Here is a 21601-nt window from a genome sequence, read left to right as displayed (position 1 = left end):
TTATACCATCTTGCCATGACTTGGAAATTCACATGTTTGTATGCCATTTTAGTTATCCCTTGAATTACTTAGTTAAACCGAGTTACACTTGTTTATGAGTTTTACCTATGAGTTAGACCTTATTCTTGAATATGTACATTTATACGTACTTGTGAACCTGTTTGACTTATGTATATGATCTTGATTGACCCAATGTGCTAATGTGTAAAACCACCTATTTTCAAATCTATATCTACATGTACTTTACAGGTTGGAGTGGTTTATACTTAGCATTCGTGCTAACAGGTTGCTTTCGTATACTTTTTACTTAATCCCTTTCAGGTCCGACCGATGATTGCTGAGAGCGAATAGAAGGACCTAGATTAGTATAGTTTTGTACAATTGCATACATTTGGAGTGTTACTGCCTAATTGCACTTTTTTTTTTTTTTTTTTTTTCGTTCAGTGGTCTAATTGCATTTTCAGGTTACGTTCAGTGGCCAATTTGAACCTTATTCCTAATAATAATAATAATAATAATAATAATAATAATAATAATAATAATAATAATAATAACAATAATAACAATAATAACAATAATAACAATAATAACAATAATAATAATAATAATAATAATAATAATAATAATAATAATAATAATAATAATAATAATAATAACAATAACAACAAAAATCACACATGGCAATCTAATTAGTGAAAATTGGACATTTACCAGCTAAAAATGCTAATTGCAAAATTTTCCGAGTTCGTGGATTGATTTGGAGCTTTCTGGGATTCAATGGCTTAATTGTAGTTTGTCAAATAGTTCGTGGTCTATTTGTACGTTTTTCCATATTTTAATATTAGGTATGAATTTTTACGCATCACATGTACAAAATGCTAGTGTAATTGAATAAGTCTTATATTTTTCTCGTGACATTAGAAAAAAAAGTAGGTTGGACTTGATTTTAAGTAATCTAATTCATAGTTGACCTAAACTTTCATAAATCAAAAATTCCACATAAGAATAATTTTTCCACCTTCTAATTTTTTTTTAAAAAAATTCAAACTTTCAAAACTACCTAAATCGTCTCAAAATGAACTGAATAAAACTGTAAAGTAAATCAAACAATACTATACTAGTGCACTAGAAGGCTAGAAGCTCATCACAGAAAGTAAACTTTTGGAACGCATTAACCTTATGCATACACGCCAAATCTTATTTTTAATATAAAATCACAGATTAATTTATGAAAAATAAGGAAAAGACACTTGCCCACAGATCAAAGGGCAAAAGGCTTAACTCCGATTTTGGTCCAGAAATAACAAAATCGTCTTTTTTCTTTTTCTGAAAAGCTCTTCCAAACATTCTCTACTGTCGACGAAAATTGAAAAATACTGAACCTGAGATAGTGAGATTTAAAACGAAAAAAGAAAGTTCAGAGGAAATTCGTCTCCACCAACTCTTCAGCTCCGTGTAATTCCAATTTCCAAGTCAACAAAAGGGAAAGGAAGGGAAGAAATCTCAGGGAATTTAGGGTTAGGGCAGACCCAAATTCTGCTCATCCAATTCCTGCGTCTTCTTCTGTCACATGCACGTATATATCTGAGTAAATAGTGGAGTAGGTGGTGCAAAAGAAGTGAAAGGGAAGGGGGATTTGACTTTTGAGCACGAAGAAATATGAGCAGTCAATTGGCGGCGGCGGCTCCACCGCCAAGACGGAACAGTTTGGTGCAGAAGAACCGCCATTCCTCAACTGGCAAGAAATCATCAACTCCTTCTGAGAATGGAACCGCCACCTCTAATGGCACCAACGCCAAACCCTCTTCTCCTGCTCACCAGTAAATACTTATCTATGCGTTTCTAGTTATTGATGTTTATTTCTCTGTTTTCCCTCCTCTTAAACAGAAACAATTTACCAAAGTAGTGTTTTTTTTTTCTTTTTAAATTCTCAGAGTTTAGTTTGTAATTAACCATTGTCCGGCACATTCTAATTGCTGTTATGACTCAGGCAGGAGATGATTGGTACAAATGTTTTTCTATATGTAAATTTGTTCTCTTTTCTACTTATAGGCCTTTCAGTGGGGAGAGAACGGTCAAGAAGCTGAGACTGTCCAAGGCGTTGACAATTCCAGAGGGTACCACCGTATCGGATGCTTGTCGCCGTATGGCAGCACGGCGTGTGGATGCTGTCCTACTCACTGACACCAATGCTTTGCTCTCTGGCATTGTCACTGACAAGGTTTACTTATAGTAATCCGCTTCTTTAGTTTTTGCTAATGGTGTTCTTATTGGCAAGGTTTCAAGATTCGGAAAAAAATTCTAAACAGATTTATAAAACATGACATCACTTCCCTTCCCTCTGAATCAAGTGTGTGGGTTTTTTAAAAAAAATATTTTGATTTATCTTTTTTTTTTTTTTTTTTTTTTTTTTTTTAATATTGTGGGAAGCATAAGTAAATGAAAAAACCTTCATATGCCCCTTACCAACAAGGGTGGGCCTCTGGATTGAATCATTGATTTGAAAACTTAAAGGACTCTTCATTCAATTACTAACATTGCATTCTGTGTTTTCTATTATCTGAAAGGATATTGCAACCAGGGTTATAGCTGAGGAGCTGAGGCCTGAGCAGACGGTAGTTTCAAAGGTCATGACAAGGAACCCTATTTTTGTAAATTCGGATTCACTGGCTATTGAGGCACTTCAGAAGATGGTCCAAGGTTACATTCTGACCCTTCCCTTCTACAAGAGAGTGCTGTTCTAGTAGGTGTTACTATTTTCTTTGATTTGATCTAGCTTCTAGAAGAAATACCTTAGCGCTATCACTTATTCAGTTAGTGAATTTATCAAATACTTTTTGTGTTGCCAGTCTTCATGGAACCATCATCATAGACTTTTCTTCATTAGTTATAGTTTCAGGGAGGACTGACCTTGTTAACCTAATTTTAATGATTTAGATGTTTAGTTAGCTAAAATTTTCTTTTAGCTCATTATTGCATTTGATAATTAGATGCAAAATGAAAATTGTTTACTTTGGTATAAATGTTTGTCATTTATAGTATTACAACCGATCACTACTTATTTTTTTTTTTTTATTTATTTTCTTCTAACTTCATTCCACTTGGTGGATGGACGTTTGAGACAAAATTCTATGTTCTTAGATACCATGTATTGATCATATGTTCGTATGATAATAAATTAAGTTGATAGATATCAGAGCTTAGTGTTAAGAATTAACGAGTTGGAAGGTCCAATAATAGCAAATAGTGATCAAGCGACAGTAAGGCAGAAGCTATATATGTTAAGCAATTAAAATAAAGTAATAAACTATATAATTACTATAGAGGAAGAGATGAGATAGGATAGTAGACTGGTTGATTGATTACTTTGATAGATTGAATGATTACAAGGCAGATATGCATATCTAGGCAATGGGAGTCTCATCACTATAAACCATGTTAATTAAGGGACTTACTAACCCAATGACACTTGAAATTCCAGCATGAGTCTGCTGTTAGTTTTCCAACACTTAGTATCATTATTTTTCATTTGCATCTTCTGTTTTATAAAGGCTTCAACACCTTTTTTTATTGAAAGGGGTGGAAAGTATGATTTATGGACACTTTATTGTATTTTTCTCCAATAGTAATTTGTGTGAAATTCCTTTATGGGACATCTCAAAATGTGTGGTAAAATCAAACTCTATTCCAAACTTTTAGAAAGTCAAACATGAAAGGAATGTTGTTAAATAACTTGTTTAGGAACCTTAGAAAGAGTTGAACAAAAGCTATCTTTGCCATAGGAAAGAAAGTACAAGTATAATTGATACCAAAGATCTAAGTGTGACCCTTAGCTATGAACGATCCTAAAGCATGTCCACTAGACCATCAAGACCAACTTTAACTATACATACCCTTTGAAAGCCAAACACTAGGTAAAGGAACCAAATCAACCAATTCTCAAGCATTGAAGGAAAGAAGGGAGGCTATTTCATCAGCCCTAGCCTGCCGTGGCCCAGAATGAGACATTGCTTCCCAAAGTAACTTAGCAATGAAAGCAAAAAGACAAAAAATAGATGGAATCATAATACAATGGAGAAAGGCAATAAATATATAGGGTAAGGAATTTGAGTAACACTTTTTATCTATTTGAGTAGCAATAGGGGAACTAGCAACTAGATCAAGGACTACAGTTGGACATGACACGAGATTTGGTAGTCGGTTGAGCACTATCCTCCACTGAATTGTTGTTGGTTGGAGGTCGGGAATGACATTGGAATGCATATTGGAATGGAGATATAAGAGGGTCTGAAGAGGATGCTATACTGGTTGTTGGAGAAGAGGATGGAGTAAATTTAGGATGCAAGGATGGTTCAGCATAGGATGGTAAGGGAAATTTATCATTGCTGGTAGTATGGCATATCCAGTATAGTAGTATCTAGAATTAGTGGAAAAAAATGGTGTAGATTCAAAGAGTGCACACCATCAGACATGTATAAATTCTGTAATTAGGAGAGTATCACCTATATTCCTGTTGAAGCTGAGAATGGCCCTTAAATGTATACTTGAGAGATTTAGCTAAAAACTAATCCTGACCTCGAGAGATCCCTTACAAAGCAAGTACCTCCAAAGATGCATAATGGAAGCTTATATACAGATTTTTGGGAACACAGCAAAGTTATGAGGAATTTTTCGATGCAGAACAGTTGAAAGGATGCAGTTGATAAGATAGCATTAGTCAAGGATGGAATCACTCCAGAAAGGCGGAAATGATGAGGGACTTCTATCGAAGAAGCTTGGTATGGCTGTATGACAGTATGACCTATTTCAACTAAGTAGCAACCCCATTTTGTTGAGGAGTATCCAGATAGGAAGACTCATGAAGGATTCCCGGTAAAGATAAGAATGCAGAAAAGGTTTTGGCAAAATAGTCCTAGGCATGATCAGTGTAAAACCATGATGAAACACCGAATTAATTTAAATGTTCAACAGCTACTGATTTAAATTTATCAAGCTCCTAATTTAAATGATCAACAGCTGCCAATCAAAATATTCCCATACAGGTTTTTTGTAGTTTGAAATCTCAATGAGCTCTTGATTTGAGTGATTAACGATTCCTTACCTCATAAATCAGAACTCAACTGCATATGACCAAGAATGAAAATTTTGTGATCCATGTGAATTCTTGCTGTTCTTGGTAGAGGTGGTCTATCCATCAGAAACAATTTTCATGGAATTTTTTGTCGACTGACAACATTGACACTGCCAGCAAAATGCATCAGGGACTAGAAAGGGTGTGAAAAAGGCCAGAGAATCAAATTGGAAAGTTTTGCTGGAAAAGGTTGGCAGGGAAGTTCTCATGCATAATGTATTAATGTGATAACTGCTGTTATTGTGGACCTTATGGTGGCACTTGGAGGCATGTGGGAATTGAGATGTTAGGTGGCTGCCAGAAAGAGATGGGTTGATTTAATTTTTTGTAACAGATAGTTACATGGTTTTAGTACTAGATTCCAACTTCCACCACTTATTTGATATACAATGATTTATTGATGCTTTAAGTTGAATTGAATTTTATACAGATAACCGTTTTAATTTTCATCTGTATCTCTTATGTTTCTTGCTGAGTTTTCTCTTCACCCCTCTTTTTCATCTCATTGTTATAGGGAAATTCCGCCACCTTCCTGTTGTTGAAAATGGTGAAGTGATAGCCTTGTTGGATATCACAAAATGCCTTTATGATGCTATATCAAGAATGGAGAAGGCTGCAGAGCAGGGAAGTGCCATTGCAGCAGCTGTTGAAGGAGTGGAACGTCAATGGGGAAACAATTTATCTGGTGGTTAGTTATGTGGCTGTCTATACAAAATTCATTCATGATTTCACAAAAATTTCTAAGATCTGTTATTGTTCTTATATTTTGTATTATTGTATATATGGTTGGTCATGTGTAACTTTTGTTTTGCTTTGCCATTGTTTTTATCCAGCTCCATCTGCTTTCATCGAAATACTTAGGGAGCGCATGTTCAAACCCGCTTTGTCAACAATCATTTCTGAAAATGCCAAGTAAAAAGTTGAACTTTCTCACTGCTTCGCTTCTCATTTTGAGGATGTAAATTTTCTTTTGATTGTTGTTGCATGATTAAGTTTGTAGCTTTTAATGATATCAGGGTTGCAATGGTACTCCCATCAGATCCCGTGCACGTTGCTGCTAAGAAGATGCGTGAGTTGCGGGTTAATTCAGTCATAGTTATAACTGGGAACAAGATTCAGGGGATACTAACGTAATCTTTTTGTTTCCTCAAACTTCTTAATATACTACATTTTGCAGTTCTCATGACTTGAATTTATATCAAGGGGATGTCATCCCTTTTTCTGGTTCATATAGAGGTGGCAATTTGGGCAGGTTGAATTTGACCTACTTCTAGAGGGGGTAAAAATGTGCTATAAGAGGAAATGATATGAAATTAACTCAAAACATTATTTCATATTCAAAATATCATCATATTATTTATCTAGTAATATTTGAATCTGAATTTTCATGAATAATCAAGCTTTAATATACATCGCTAAAATTTTATAGTGAGTAAAAAATGTGTCATATCCCAAATAAGTCATACTTAAGTTGGGTGAGTTGAAAGCCACCTAAATTTTATTTTCGACTCCTTTTTACCCACCCAACCTGTACATTTGCTACCAGTATTATGATTGAAGGATTTCTAATGCCAGTCTGTTGGGAATGCTATGCAGTTCTAAGGACATCCTGATGCGTGTTGTGGCTCAAAACCTCTCCCCGGAGCTGACACTGGTGGAAAAGGTTTGAAAATCTCATCCAATGAGCTGTTTCAATCATGTCCTGTGGCTTACCTTTTCATTACCTGAATAAAGTGTTTTCTTCTTATGACACCTGTTTTAGAAATATCTGTTTTATTGATACAAACCATTATTTGTGTATTTATCTTTTCTTCATCTGTCTTTTGTTCTGATTTCTCATCTGCTGTGTTATGTTCTCGGGTGAAAGCACGCGTCAAAGGGCGATTAGGGTTATTGGGGATGTCTATGTTGAGGGATAAATTTAAGGAACAAAGATAATAGGAATGTTTTGAGAGTTTTCCCACCTCTTGATTTTAACTTAACTTCTTTCTTGCTTGTTATTTTATTAGAATGAAAATCCCCTTTATATAAGAGGGTTACAAAGACTAGTAAAACATAAAAAGGAAAGGAAGACTACTAAAACATAAAAAGGAAAGGAGAATCATTAAAGCTCCTTACCATAATTATTTCCTATCTCTATAGGAAATAAATCAATTCTAATAGTAAGGATAATAAATCAATTCTAATAATAAAGATATTTCCTTAATCATATCATGCTGTTACTCAAACCTGTAAGAATCTAGTTGTTCAAGGTGGTACAGCAGGTTTAAAGTATCAACTTAGGGTTTAAGGATCAGGAAAATTTCGAAAATTTTCCAGTTTTCCGCTTTTTTAAGTGATTACCGTTGGTAGGAATGAGAAAAATTAAGTCTTCCTCGTACGCTTGCAGATGTAAATTTAAGTTGTGCAAAAGTGCAAGTTGCATTAAAGGATCTAATATCATGCTATATAGAGTGTGGACAAGATATTGGAAACTTGAAAGGTTTTATATATTTTATGTACCATTAACATTTTATTCAGTAATTTTAATGTTACAAGTGAAAGGAAACCTAGAGTGAGCAAAAAGAATGTTTTTTCTTAATGAAATGAATATTATAAAGCATCTTTGCCTGTATCATTTTGTCACCATTCTGTGCAATGTGCATTATAAATTTGTAGGCAGTGCATTTTGTGCACTTGAAATTGTAAACACTAGATTGTTAATATTCATTGATTTTCTACTCATATTATAGATGGCGAAATTCCAGTATGTTGTCAATATGATGTACTACTCCCTCTGGCCCATTTTACCTGCCCTGTTTACTATCCATTAATCAAACCAACTCTTTATTCTTTGCTTATTTTCTTTAGCATTTTTTAATTATTTTTAAATGAGATTTTTCTTTTTTGTGTGTTCAATAGTACTTTTAATGTAGTTTCTAAATATATAAATTTATGTACTAATACTAAACTTAACATTATGAAAAATTGAATTAAAAATAACTTCAGTCAAGCCTTGTTAACTGAACCAGACAAGTAGAATATGAAATCATAAATTTTTGCTTGATAATTGCCTATGTTATTGAAGACTCATTTGATCTTTCAGAGGCAGCTACTTTCTTTGTCAGACATTTTACGTCAGCTCCAGTTCTCCACTAGCATAGTGTTGTAGGATGCTCCTATTCTGACACTTCCATCAGAATTTCCCGTTTATTATTTCTTCCTTTCTTGATGCAATCCTGCAGGTCAATGCTTATACCGATTAAGTACACATAGATACTTTTCACCCTATTACTTGCCCATCTTGATGCAATCATGAAGCTCTGCTTTAATTGGTAGCATGTGTTAGATATAAACAGTTATAGAAGATGGAAAGGCATAGAATTAAATAGACTAGGAAGTGAAGAGTTGTAAAACAGTCCATTGTAGTAGTATATATATCTAAGTGTAGCAGGGAAGAAGAAAACACAGAAAATAGAACAAACACAGTTGATGTCCCTTCTTTCTAGCAACTTGGTATCAGAGTCGGCGAGAGTGAAGTAGTGGGCCTTGATCGGAAGGAGGAGGCGACGCCAGGTCTCAAGCCGCGCCGCCATCAGAGCTTCCACGCGCCACCACGCGCCGCCGTTGTCCAGCTGCTTCGACGCCACGCGCCGGCGCGTGAGGCGTTCTCCGGCCACCATCGACGACGGCGATTACTCCGGGGAACTCGCCGTGAGGAGTAGGCTCTGCCCAGGTATGTTGTGTGGAGTTTTGGTTTGTGGATGATTGCACTTAGGGTTTCCGAAGCTAGGTTGAACGTGAATAAGCAGTTCATTGTTGCTTTAAGTTTTTGGGTTGTTGAATCACTGCTTCCAGAAGTCTCCAAATAGTGCTCTATCTATTAATTTGTAACAGCATCAACGTGAATAGGTAGTCATGGCAGAAGGAAGTAATAAGAATATTACTGTTGTATCTACTCCATCTAAATTAATTGATGTAATGTTGGCTGCTGATGGGTCTAATTTTGCTGAATGGAAATTCTTGGCTAAAATTAATTTAGATGGAATGGGTAAAGGTGACCATTTAGATAAAGATTGCCCTGCAGATAATAAAGAATGGGAAATAGATGATAAAGCTTTATTATCACGGGTAATTAATTGTATTGATAGAAAGGTGATTTTATCAATGCAACATTGTACCGCGGTTAAAGCAGTGTGGGAGTTAGTATCTGAATGGTTCAGTGGGACAAGTAATTTGGGAAAATTATATCAGTTGTCTCAAGATGTCTATAGACCTAATCAAAAAGGTCGAGATCTGAGAGACTACTATTATGATTTTAAAAGCTTAAGTGAAGCTTTATGCACTGCAATGCCTATTACAACTGATGTGAAAACAATGAAAGAACAACGTGATCAGTTAATTGCTTTTAGTTGGATTTCTGGGCTTGACAAAGAATATGAGATTCTTAGGTCACAATTATTGGGAAACAAGGAATTAGGGTCGTTGGACCAAGTATTTTCTCAGATACAAAATGCAGCAGTAACTGTTGACAATAATGAACCGGTTGAGAAGAGTGTTTTTATATCACAAGGGAGCAATAGTGATGGAAGTGTGTTTGTATCTCAAGGAAATTATACTAATGAAGGGTATAATAGTCGAAGTGGAGGTGGTCACCAACGAGGACGTGGTGGAAGAGGCCGTGGAGGAGGTCGTGGAGGACCAAGGGTATGTTTCAATTGTGGAGAACCGGGCCATTTCAAAAATCAATGTCCTAAATTACCCAGGCAACAAAGGTTTGCTAACACAACCTCCGGATCTGAAGGACATATGGTAATTATGACAGATGAGGAGTTAGCAGCGTTCAATCAACTGAAAATGTCTTCTCCTATGCAGTCTCCATCTCAGTTTCAATCCAGTCAACCGTCTTCTTCTGCAACCTTTGTCCAAACAGGTAATCCTGTTGCGTGTGTCTTCTTCGTCTACACAGTGGGTCATTGACTCTGGAGCTAGTGACCATATGACAAGTAATTCTAAGGTTTTTTCCACATATTCTCCATCTAATCCTGGGGTTATGGTTACTCTAGCAGATGGGTCATCCATTCCAGTTTTGGGAAGAGGTAGTGCTGGTGCAGCCTCATCATTACCCTTGTCATCTATATTATATCTTCCAAAGTTTCCCTTTAATTTGCTCTCTGTTAGCCAGATCACACGGTCTTTGAATTGTTCTGTCTCATTTTTTCCGGGTTATTGTTTCTTTCAGGATCTTTTGACGAAGAAGATTATTGGTAAGGGGAAGGAAGTCGGAGGACTGTATGTGTTAGAACAGTCTATATCTCCATCCAAAGCCATGTTGAGTGATACCTCTCCTTTCCAGCTACATTGTCGATATGGTCACCCATCACTGTCAGTCCTAAAGAAACTCTTCCCTAGCTTAGAATCACTGTCTACTTTGCAGTGTGAGTCGTGTGAGTTTGCTAAGCATTGTCGGGTTTCCTACCCTCCTCGTGTCAATAAAAGAGTACGATCTGTATTTGAACTTATTCATTCTGATGTCTGGGGTCCTTGTCATGTCACAGGGAAGAATGGGTTTAGATATTTCGTAACCTCTGTGGACGACTTCTCTAGGTGTACATGGTTATATCTTATGAAATCTAGAGATGAGTTGTTTACAATTTTTTGTAGTTTTTGTGCTGAGATCAAAACCCAGTTTAATAAAACTATTAAGTGTGTGCGAAGTGACAATGCACAAGAATATTTCTCTAAACCCTTTTCCACTTATATGGGCCAACATGGGATAGTTCATCAATCCTCGTGTGCGTATACACCTCAGCACAATGGAGTGGCAGAAAGGAAAAATCGTCATTTGTTAGAAATAGCTCGGGCAATTTTGTTTCAAATGAAAGTGTCTAAAGTCTTTTGGTCTGATGCTGTTCATACAGCATGTTTCCTGATCAATCGGATGCCTTCGTCAGTCCTTCAAGGTCAAATTCCTTATTCTTTAGTGTATCCGACTGAACCTCTTTTTCATCTCCCACCCAAAATATTTGGATGTACTTGTTTTGTCCAGGATGTTCGTCCACAACGCCGAAAACTTGATCCAAAATCTCTTCAGTGTATATTCCTGGGATACTCGCGTACTCAGAAGGGTTATAGATGCTATTCACCTGACTTGGGGAGGTATTTAGTGTCAGCTGATGTTACTTTCTTTGAAAACATGGTGTTCACTGGGGGTGTTGGGTCGTCTGGGTATGGATCTACTCAAGACAATGACTTTCTTACATATACTGTTACCATACCTGTCGAGTCTATTTCTAGACCTCCCATTACACAGGTGTATACTCGGCGGCCGAGAGATGAAGTGGCACCACCCGAACCACAAGTGAATACTTCTTCCTTACCAGAATCTTCGTCAAATGATCTGGATCTTCCCATTGCCCTTCGTAAAGGTAAACGACGTTGTCAAAATCCTATTTCATCTTTTGTGTCTTATGATCATTTACCATTATCATCTCGCACCTTTCTATCACGTTTAGATTCTGTGTCAGTTCCAAACACTTTGAGTCAGGCTTTAGCACATGATGGGTGGAGACATGCAATGGAGGATGAGATGACTGCTCTTGAGGAAAACCATACTTGGGATTTGGTACCCCTCCCGGTCGGTAAGACTGCAGTTGGTTGCAAGTGGGTTTATGTTGTGAAAATGAACCCTGATGGGTCTGTGGCCAGACTTAAATCTCGTCTAGTAGCAAAGGGATATACATAGACTTATGGTGTTGATTATACAGAAACTTTCTCCCCGGTAGCTAAGATAGCTTCAGTTCGTATTTTGATTTCCTTAGCTGCATCTAACCACTGGCCTCTGTATCAGCTAGATGTCAAAAATGCCTTTTTACATGGTGATTTGGTTGAGGAAGTCTACATGGAGCAACCTCCTGGGTTTGTTGCTCAGGGGGAGTCTGGAAGGGTGTGTAAATTGAAAAAGTCTCTATATGGCCTGAAGCAATCTCCACGAGCTTGGTTTGGGAGGTTTAGTAGTGTGATTATGGAGTTTGGTATGCAAAGGAGTCAGTGTGATCATACTGTTTTTTTCATGCATACTAATGTTGGGTGCATTCTCTTGATTGTTTATGTTGATATAGTAATCACAGGTAATGATGCAGTAGGTATTGAAGCTCTTAAATCTTTCCTCAAAGAAAAGTTTCACACGAAAGATTTGGGAGTGTTGAAGTATTTTTTAGGGATTGAAGTTGCTCGCTCTCGGAAAGGAATATTTCTCTCCCAAAGGAAATATGTGTTAGATCTGCTTGATGATACTGGGTTGTTGGATCAAAACCATGTGAGACCCCTATGGAGCAGGGTGTGAGACTTGTGGCTGGTGAGGGGGAGGCCTTTGATTCTCCAGAAAGATATAGGAAGTTGGTGGGAAAGTTGAATTATCTCACCATTACGCGTCCTGATATTGCTTTTCCAGTCAGTGTGGTAAGTCAGTTCATGCAAACACCCATGCGAACTCATTGGGAGGCAGCAGTTCGAATTGTAAAGTATCTCAAGAATGCACCAGGTAAAGGCATTCTATATGCTGATCATGGACATGCCAGAGTTGAGGCATTTTCGGATGCTGATTGGGCAGGTTCGTTAAGTGACAGGAAGTCCACAACAGGGTATTGTGTGTTCGTAGGAGGTAATTTGGTTTCTTGGAAAAGCAAGAAACAGACTGTTGTGGCTCGGTCCAGTGCAGAATCTGAGTATCGGGCGATCGCTCATGTGACGTGTGAAATAACTTGGGTGCACAATATGTTGAAGGAGGTTGGTGTGGAAGTGATGAAGCCCATACGTTTATGGTGTGATAATCAAGCAGCGATACATATTTCAAACAATCCAGTGTTCCATGAGCGTACCAAACATATTGAGGTAGATTGCCATTTTGTGCGTGAAAAGATTCAACAAGGCCTCATTTCCATGGCTCATGTTCGTAGCGGCGATCAACTAGCTGATGTGTTCACCAAAGGGCTTAGCAGGGACAGGGTTGAGTATATTTGTAACAAGCTGGGCATGATTAATATCTATGCTCCAGCTTGAGGGGGAGTGTTAGATATAAACAGTTATAGAAGATGGAAAGGCATAGAATTAAATAGACTAGGAAGTGAAGAGTTGTAAAACAGTCCATTGTAGTAGTATATATATCTAAGTGTAGCAGTGAAGAAGAAAACACAGAAAATAGAACAAACACAGTTGATGTCCCTTCTTTCTAGCAACAGCATGTAAAGAGCAAATAATAACCATATTCTGTGATTGGTGCTGTTTTTAATTTTGATGGCAAGATGAATTTTATATCTGCTTTAATGTAAATTTGATTTGGCCTTTTTTTTTCAAGGTAATGACACCAAACCCTGAATGTGCAACACTAGAGACACCAATACTTGAAGCGCTGCATATAATGCATGATGGAAAGTTTTTGCACCTTCCTGTTTTAGATAGAGGTGAGATGTGTACATTTTGCTCTGTTTTGTATATTTATATTCTGAGAAAGGTTTGACTTAACTTTCAAGAGCTAACTATTTTGGCAGAAGGAAGTGTTGTTGCTTCGGTAGATGTGTTGCAGATAACTCATGCAGCAATTTCCATGGTAAGTGAACCTATGATAAACTTTTTACGACTTATGGGTATCTTTTTTTTATCTGCAGAGTGATCTGAAGTCAACACAGTAATACTTAATGATGATAATGTCCACACTTTGTAACCGATTTGTTATTACCTCTGGCTGCCAATTGAACTACTTGAAGTGTTTTCCTTGCCTCCATGGTCTACCAAATCATTATGATCTTTTATATGCATTATTGATCCTTATTTTTGTGAGGGTTTTCTGGTCAGATTGGGTGATAACCAAATATATTATAGATGTTGAGGAATTTCTGATCCTTCCCTGAAATCCTTTCTCATTGGCACTCCAACTTGTGCCTTTGATAAAACACCAGTGGATTGTTTACTCAAGAGAAAGAAAGGAAATCAGGACACAAATGAAAATGAGAATCAATCAAGCATCATAATTTTAGATTACAAATAAAGCATAAGTCATGGGATTGCAGCAGGGAATCAGGGGAGGATATTATGCTATTTACTTTCCTATACAATATGAGATTATAAATAGGGAGTCTTCCTTAGTGTTGAGGCAGGCAGTAGTAATTAGAATAAAATAAGGGCTATGTATAGCTGGGCAAGAACCATTTCTTGCTGGTGGATATTTACATATCCTTGTTGTTTCCTTTTTCAATTCAATTCTTCATTGTTCCTTCCTCTACTGCTCTCAACTCTAACAACCTTGGATAATGAAATTAGACAGAATTGAAATCTCTATTATTATAAGATTTGTGAATGTCAATCTCTCAATAGAGGGCATGGTGGAGCCTGGAGGGAATATCTGAAGGATCTAAGTTAATGTGCATGTTTTCTCCAGGTTGAGAATAGCTCTGGTGCTGTTAATGATGTTGCAAATACAGTAATGCAAAAGTTCTGGGATTCTGCGCTTAATGTGGAACCACCAGATGATTATGACACACAAAGGTATTTTTCTTATGTTTTACTGATAATAAAGATGTATATGAAAATGCACCTTATGTTATGACCATTATGATATTTGTGTCCAAAATGTGTTTACTCTCATGACCTAGATTAAAACAAAACCTGCACAAATGGCCTTTTATGCAGTGAGATGTCCATGTCTGCAGCGATGACATCTGATTGGACAGAACCAGGGAAGTCTTCATATCCATCCCTGGGTCTTGGAAATTCATTTACCTTCAAATTTGAGGACCTAAAAGGGCGAGTGCACAGATTTAATTTTGGTAAGTCTTATTTAGATTTGTGATTCCTATTCCAGAACCCTAAAACTTCCAAATCTTGGTGGCATCAGGCATGGAGTAGAATAATTCTCTAATATAATATTCCCTCTGTCCTGAAAAAGATGTCTATATTTCTTTTTTAGGATGTTTCAAAATGTTGTCCACTTTCGTTGTAGGCAAGAGGAAAAATATACTCTTTTCTCCAATATCCTTAAAATGTGTTGAAGTAAATGGGACAATCTTTTTGGAATGGAGTAAACTTATTTCCTCTCAAGTTTATTTTAGTTATATATTCTTGTTGTCCCTTGGAAGACATTTACTTGTATCTTGTTTTTGTTTTTTGTCACTGTTAGTGCAACACTTTTAATACTTCCAGTTATCTAGTTATGTATGAACCTACACTTTTCTTATTTGTTGGTGTGGTGAGGTAATTTATAAGAAATATTGAATTCTTTTATTGCATAAATATCTGATTTTTCTAATTAACAATATACATGCGCCGAGGAAATACTTTGTTCATTTTATTTCTAAAATGTCTCTATTGTCATTCACGTTTTTCAGGCACAGAAAACTTAGCTGAGCTTGTTTCTGCTGTTATTCAAAGGATCGGGATAACTGATCTTCATGATCACCCACAAATTTTGGTAAGCCTGAAAATATGAAAGATGTACCTTCCTTTCCTTTTCCCCCTGTTATATATATATATATATATATATATATATATATATATATATATATATATATATAAACTTTTCCTGATATAACATTCCTTTTTTTGTTTGTTTGTTTGTTTTCCTGTTTGTGTAGTATGAAGATGATGAAGGCGACAAAGTTCTGCTGACAACTGATACTGATCTTATTGGTGCCGTTAGCCATGCCAGATCAGTGGGATTGAAGGTATGATTATGATCTATGTTTGCATTGGATTCGGCATTCTATTATTCTTCTATAAATATAAAAGTGCACTATAAAATAATCAATCTATCTCATCTTATGCATTTTAAGTTTTTTGAAGACACATTGCCCGGCTAATTTAGCCAATGCATTCACCTTTTTTGTTAAAAACAATTCTATTATGATCTAATCAGATTAAATTGGTTAAGCTGTGGGAAAAGCATACTGCACTCTATCGAAATATAAAATCATTCTCATTGTTGGGTGGACAAAATGACGTCACTAGCCTCCCAATGAAAGTTAAGCAGGAGAAGAGTGAAAGGGGAAGGGAAATGTCAAACAATTGGAATTTGAACCTTGTAATTACCATTCCAATGCCTCTATGCAAACATATAAGTATAAGTACAAATAAATAGGAGAAGAAGGGTAGTGGGAATATTCACATGTATGCACAAATCAACTCGTGACAGGCTATTTAACTCTTAAGTGCCTTCTCCCAACCCATAGATGGACCCCAATATCCATGCCACCTCAAATCTGTTCTAAGTACTGCTTTTGAAATTCCATTCTTCATTGTCTGTATTGATATACAGCATCCCTTCTCTATGACTCTATCTTTACAACAAAATGCTCCAACTGGCTTACTGGCCAAAGGAAAAAACTGCCTGGGGAAACTACAAATACATGGGAACATAGAGTTTATTCTACTTCTAATCCTCAACTTTGTTGTTCCACTTTTAGTTCAAAGTGTCTTCACTTTTTAACCAAATTTCTAAAATTGAAATGAGGACTAAAAGTGGAACAAATCAAAGTCAAGGACCAAAAGTGAAAATACCCCACTATAGTCAAGGACTAGGAGTGGAAAAAATTCTGAGAAAATATATTGGTGTCTTCACAGTAACTCCTTTCTCACTAAGGATAAACCTTAAATTTTGAAAGGGGAAAAAAAAAGAAAAAAAAAAGAAGAAAATGCCAATTCCTTAATATGCATGAATCCATTGACTGTGCATGCAAGTGCATTCATGATCATGTCATGTAATGCAAATATTCATTCACCATTGCCTCATCTCTGATCAATTAAAATAATTAGTGTGTACATTAACATTGCTGGGAGGCAATTTATGTTTCCATCTCTTTACTCTAGTTTTTTCTTTTTTTGGTTTGGAGGCAGGGGGTTAGGGTAAAATATTAATCTTTTAGTCGGTGAGTGATCTAATCTTTTAGATTTATGAGTATACACAACTGTACCCTTGAGCCTTGCCACCGGTCCACTTGAGCTTGCCTTCGCGTCTCTTGTACCATCTAGCCTTGTGGATGAATTATTGACCTACGATTTAGTTTTAAGAGTTGTTACCACCTTACATTTTGTCTGCAGGTCCTGAGATTGCATCTGGACTTATCTGATTCACACAAAAAGAGAACTCAACCACCACCAACTACCACCACTGTGGAAAAGACTAAAGGAGTCTCTCTCCTTCCCGGGATTTTTGCCGGAGCAGTTGTACTAACAAGCATTGGTGTATTAACCTACTTAAAGCGCTCGAAGACATGATTAAGAAGATGGGAGTCATCAGGTTCGGAGTTTTGGTGTCAGAGCATGATATTTTGTAAAATTTCTTCAGTTCTCCAATACACTGTCTGTTATCAGGCAAAGGATAAAGGTCAAAGCATGTAGACTTGCAAATGAAAAGTAGGGTAAGAAATATGGTAGAAAATGAAGGAATTCTTTTATTTTATATTCCTCAGCATATGCTGGATATGCTGTTTTTTTTTTTTTTTTTTGGGGTCATAAATACGACTATACGAGCACATGGTTACAAATGCTTATTGTATTTGCTATTAATTAGCATATAACTTTTTTTTTAAATGAAAAAATCTCTGAAGAGTACGTATCTCCCCGATCTGAGAACTTTTGTACTGAATCAGGCCTTTTCAGTCTCCCTGTGTGCGAAAGAGAGCCTCTATGCTATACAATTCAATAAATCTTAAAAGAACTCTTGTATAAATAGTGGTGTAAATTCACTTTCCAAACCAGTATGGGACAAAAGTTACACTTTTTCCCTTCATTTTTTCAACCCAATGAGTTTACTTTGAGAATCAATATTTCATTCATCTATTATCCGTTTTAAGCGTACAATATATCATTCTCTTCGTCTCACTACGAAGAACCTGAATCCACTTTGATCTGACCCAAAATTGGAAGTTGACCCACTGATAATTGTACCACAAAATAGCCACTTACCATGTCATTTTAAGCTGTTTTTTCCAACAATCTCCCACATGAATGAAAAATTGATTTTCAGGGTATTTTGAAATCGGAAACAACTGTGTTCAACTGTCGATCCCTGAATAGGATAGGTAGAGGGTACTGTACCCTTTGAACCATCCCTTGTGAAGATATGTTTACTCTACTAACTGTACGGTAGAACACGATATCTTTGAACCGACTGTCGTTTGTGTAGAAGATGACATATCTCACACAGGAACCTCCCAACCATGCTCTGTTCTCATGACTGTGCCCGTTTTGGTCGTGGGTCACCGTTCTTGGTTCAACACGAGCTTATAAAGAATTGTGCCCACCAATTCTCCTTTGAAGCGACCCTCACTTTTTCTTACATAAGTGATTCTTTCTCGAGTATCCTGCATATTCACGCATGTCAATTACATTCGAATCATTAAAGCATTAACGTGCTAACCTCGTACGTGAGTCACTGTTTTAAAGATGAGTGGTAAGGAGTCTGAGACCCCCACAGTGATGCGCTCAGCTCGTTCCATAATTTAGTTGTTCCATTGAACCTAGGTGCCAGCTAGGTTGGGTATCCACTATAGAACTTTTTAGTCCAAGGGTTTTGACCCATTCCTCATGTCAACTTCTCCACAACTTCTTTGCCTAACCGTTTGGTCAGCAGATCTGCTATATTGTCTTTTGACTTTACGTAGTCAATCGAGACAACACCAGTTGTGAGAAAGTTTTCTAATGGTATTATGTATACGACGCACATGTCTAGACTTACCATTATACATATGACTATATACTCTCTCAATTGTGGCTTGACTATCGCAATGCACACATATCGGAGGTACAGGTCTTTCCCAATTAGGAATATCCTCTAGAAAATGGCGTAGCCATTCAGCCTCTTCACAACCTTTGTCCAAGGCTATCAGCTCAGATTCCATCATGGATCTAGCTACCACGGTTTGCTTAGAGGATTCTCATGCAATGGCTGCACCAACTAGTGTAAACACGTAGCCACTCGTGGACTTAGAGTCCTTAATATCAGATATCCAGTTAGCATCGCTATACCCTTCAAGTACAGCGGGATATCTCCCATAGTGCAGTCCAAAGTCACGAGTATACCTCAAGTATCTCATAACCTTTACTATTGTCTTCCAGTGCATATCACCGAGGTTATTCGTATATCTATTGAGTTTACTAACCGCAAAGGCAATATCCGGCCTAATACAGCCCATAAGATACATCAAACTACCAATAACCCGAGCATATTCTGCCTGTGGAATACTTTCTCTATGGTTCTTGGTTAGATGAACGTTTGTATCAAACGGTGTTCTAGCCAATTGATCATCATCCTTGTTAAACTTTTCAATGATTTTGTCAGTATAATGTGATTGGCTCAACACAAGACAATCAGGTCTTCTAATGATTCTAATCCCGAGAATTAAATCAGCCAAACCCATATCCTTCATGTCAAATCTCACATTTAACATGTTTTTGGTAGACTTGATCATCCGATCGTTACTACCAACGATGAGCATATCATCTACGTATAAACAAAGAATGACATAGTCGTCTATTGTTTCCTTAACGTAGACACATTTGTCACTTTCGTTTATTTTAAACCCATTAGTTAACATCGCATGGTCAAACTTATTGTGCCACTGCTTAGGCGCTTGTTTTAAACCATAGAGCGATTTAACCAACTTACACACTTTCCTTTCTTGGCCCGGAACCACGAACCCTTCAGGTTGTTCCATATAAATTTCCTCATCTAATTCGCCATTTAGGAAAGCGGTTTTAACGTCCATTTGATGAACTTCCAAATTCCGCAACGCGGCTATGGCAAGTATCATCCTAATAGAGTTTATTCTCGTCACGAGAGAATACGTGTCGAAGTAATCAAGGCCCTCGCGTTGCCTGTAACCCTTGATTACAAGCCTAGCCTTATACTTCTCGATGGAACCGTCCGGTTTCATCTTCCTTTTAAAGACCCACTTGGATCCTAAGGGTTTACTACCCGGAGGAAGATCAACAAGTTCCCAAGTGTGATTCTGTAGGATAGAATCTATTTCACTTTTTATATCATCTTTCCACATTGGTCCTTCCGTAGAAATCATGGCTTCTACATACGTCGTTCTCTACCAAACAAGATAGAAAATCGGGTTCATTTTCTAATAAACAAGTTAGAGTACCTGAATCATACTCTAACAAGTAAATTAGAAAATCAGGATCAAATGATTTTTCAACTCTTGTCCGCTTACTGCGTCTCGGCTCGAGCTCGGGTTCTTTCTCAGATTCCCCACTATCATTATCCATAGTTTCGTCAAACGTCCGTTTTGACGTACTTGGTCCCTCATTGGACCTACAAGGAAATACATGTTCAAAGAAATATGCATTCCTCGATTCTATTATCGTGTTCTCATGTACGTCAGGATTATGAGACTCGTGCACTAAGAACCGATAAGCACTATTGTTATGTGCATAGCCGATAAAGATACAATCCACCATCTTAGGACCTATCTTTAATTTCTTAGGTGTTGGCACCAAAAGTTTGACAAGACACCCCCACACTTTCAGGTACTGGTAAGAAGATTTCCTACCGTTCCACAGCTCATAAGAAATCTTATCGAGCTTCTTGCGGAGTACCTTATTTAAAAGGTTATTACTTTTCAAAATCGCCTCACCCCACATACCTTGAGGTAGGCCCGAACTTATAAGCATCGCATTTATCATATCTTTCAATGTACGATTCTTTCGTTCGGCAACACTGTTCGATTGAGGTGCGTAAGGTGTCGTACGCTCGTGTATGATACCTACACTTGCACAGAGGTCACCAATCGGTACTTCGTACTCACCACCTCTATCGCTTCTAACCTTCTTAATTCTCCGATTAAGTTGGTTTTCCACTTCATTCTTATAAAGAACGAATTTATCAACGGCTTCATCTTTGCTCTTAAGCAAATACACGTAGTAGTATCGTGTGCTATCATCGATAAATGTGATAAAATACTTATTAACACATCTTGTTTGTATCGATTTAAAATCGCACAAATCACTATGGATTAATTCTAGTGGTTCAGTTTCCCTTTCAACCGATTTGAAAGGTACTTTCGTTAGTTTTGCCTCAATACAAATATCACATTTGTTATTTGTATTAATTTGAAAGTTAAGAATATGGTGCATGCTAATTAATCTACATATAGAATTAAAATTAACATGACCTAGTCTACCATGCCACAAATTGGAAGACTCAAGCAACTAAGTAGAATTAACTTTGCTTTTATTGATAACAGGAATTACACTTAGCTTAAAAAACCCATCAGTTACATATCATTTACCAACAAACATCCCTAACTTAGACAAAACTACTTTGTCTTATTCAAACACCATGCAGAACCCATGCTTGTTCATCAGCGAGCCAGACACAAGATTCTTCCTCAGCTTCGAAACGTACAGCATGTTGTTCAACGTCAGTTCCTTCCCAGAAGTCATCTTTAGAACCACTTTGCTCATGCCTTCCACATCAGACTGAGCAGAGTT

General features: G+C 37.0%; 1 protein-coding gene across 2 annotated transcripts; it reads left to right on the top strand.

Annotated features, from left to right (window-relative positions):
* The first annotated feature begins 1288 nt into the window (after positions 1–1288).
* Positions 1289–17561, top strand: LOC109179479 (CBS domain-containing protein CBSCBSPB3-like). 2 transcript variants are annotated; one of them, XM_019328968.1, is made up of 14 exons: positions 1289–1820; positions 2053–2221; positions 2568–2700; positions 5646–5819; positions 5965–6043; positions 6148–6261; positions 6728–6794; positions 13467–13572; positions 13660–13718; positions 14547–14653; positions 14798–14934; positions 15493–15575; positions 15739–15828; positions 16993–17019. In XM_019328968.1, the coding sequence occupies exons 1-14, from the start codon at positions 1660–1662 to the stop codon at positions 17002–17004; spliced, it is 1491 nt and encodes a 496-aa protein (XP_019184513.1). In that variant the 5' UTR covers positions 1289–1659; the 3' UTR covers positions 17005–17019. The 2 variants fall into 2 exon arrangements, with proteins under 2 accessions (XP_019184513.1, XP_019184512.1); XM_019328967.1 differs by lacking the exon at positions 16993–17019 and adding an exon at positions 17201–17561 and having other exon boundaries at positions 1295–1820.
* Positions 17562–21601: the final 4040 nt, after the last annotated feature.

The sequence above is a fragment of the Ipomoea nil genome, unplaced genomic scaffold (assembly GCF_001879475.1).
Source record: "Ipomoea nil cultivar Tokyo-kokei standard unplaced genomic scaffold, Asagao_1.1 scaffold0925, whole genome shotgun sequence".
NCBI lineage: Eukaryota > Viridiplantae > Streptophyta > Magnoliopsida > Solanales > Convolvulaceae > Ipomoea > Ipomoea nil.
The sequence above is the reverse complement of the archived record's forward strand: the minus strand, read 5'-3'. Positions and strand labels throughout refer to the sequence as shown.

Bases quoted from the DNA above. Each gene is read 5' to 3' on its own strand.
- LOC109179479 (XM_019328967.1), top strand. From the start codon at position 1,660: ATGAGCAGTCAATTGGCGGCGGCGGCTCCACCGCCAAGACGGAACAGT. The intron at 13,573-13,659 runs GTGAGATGTGTA...CTATTTTGGCAG, and splicing joins CCTTCCTGTTTTAGATAGAG to AAGGAAGTGTTGTTGCTTCG. The intron at 14,654-14,797 runs GTATTTTTCTTA...CCTTTTATGCAG, and splicing joins GATGATTATGACACACAAAG to TGAGATGTCCATGTCTGCAG.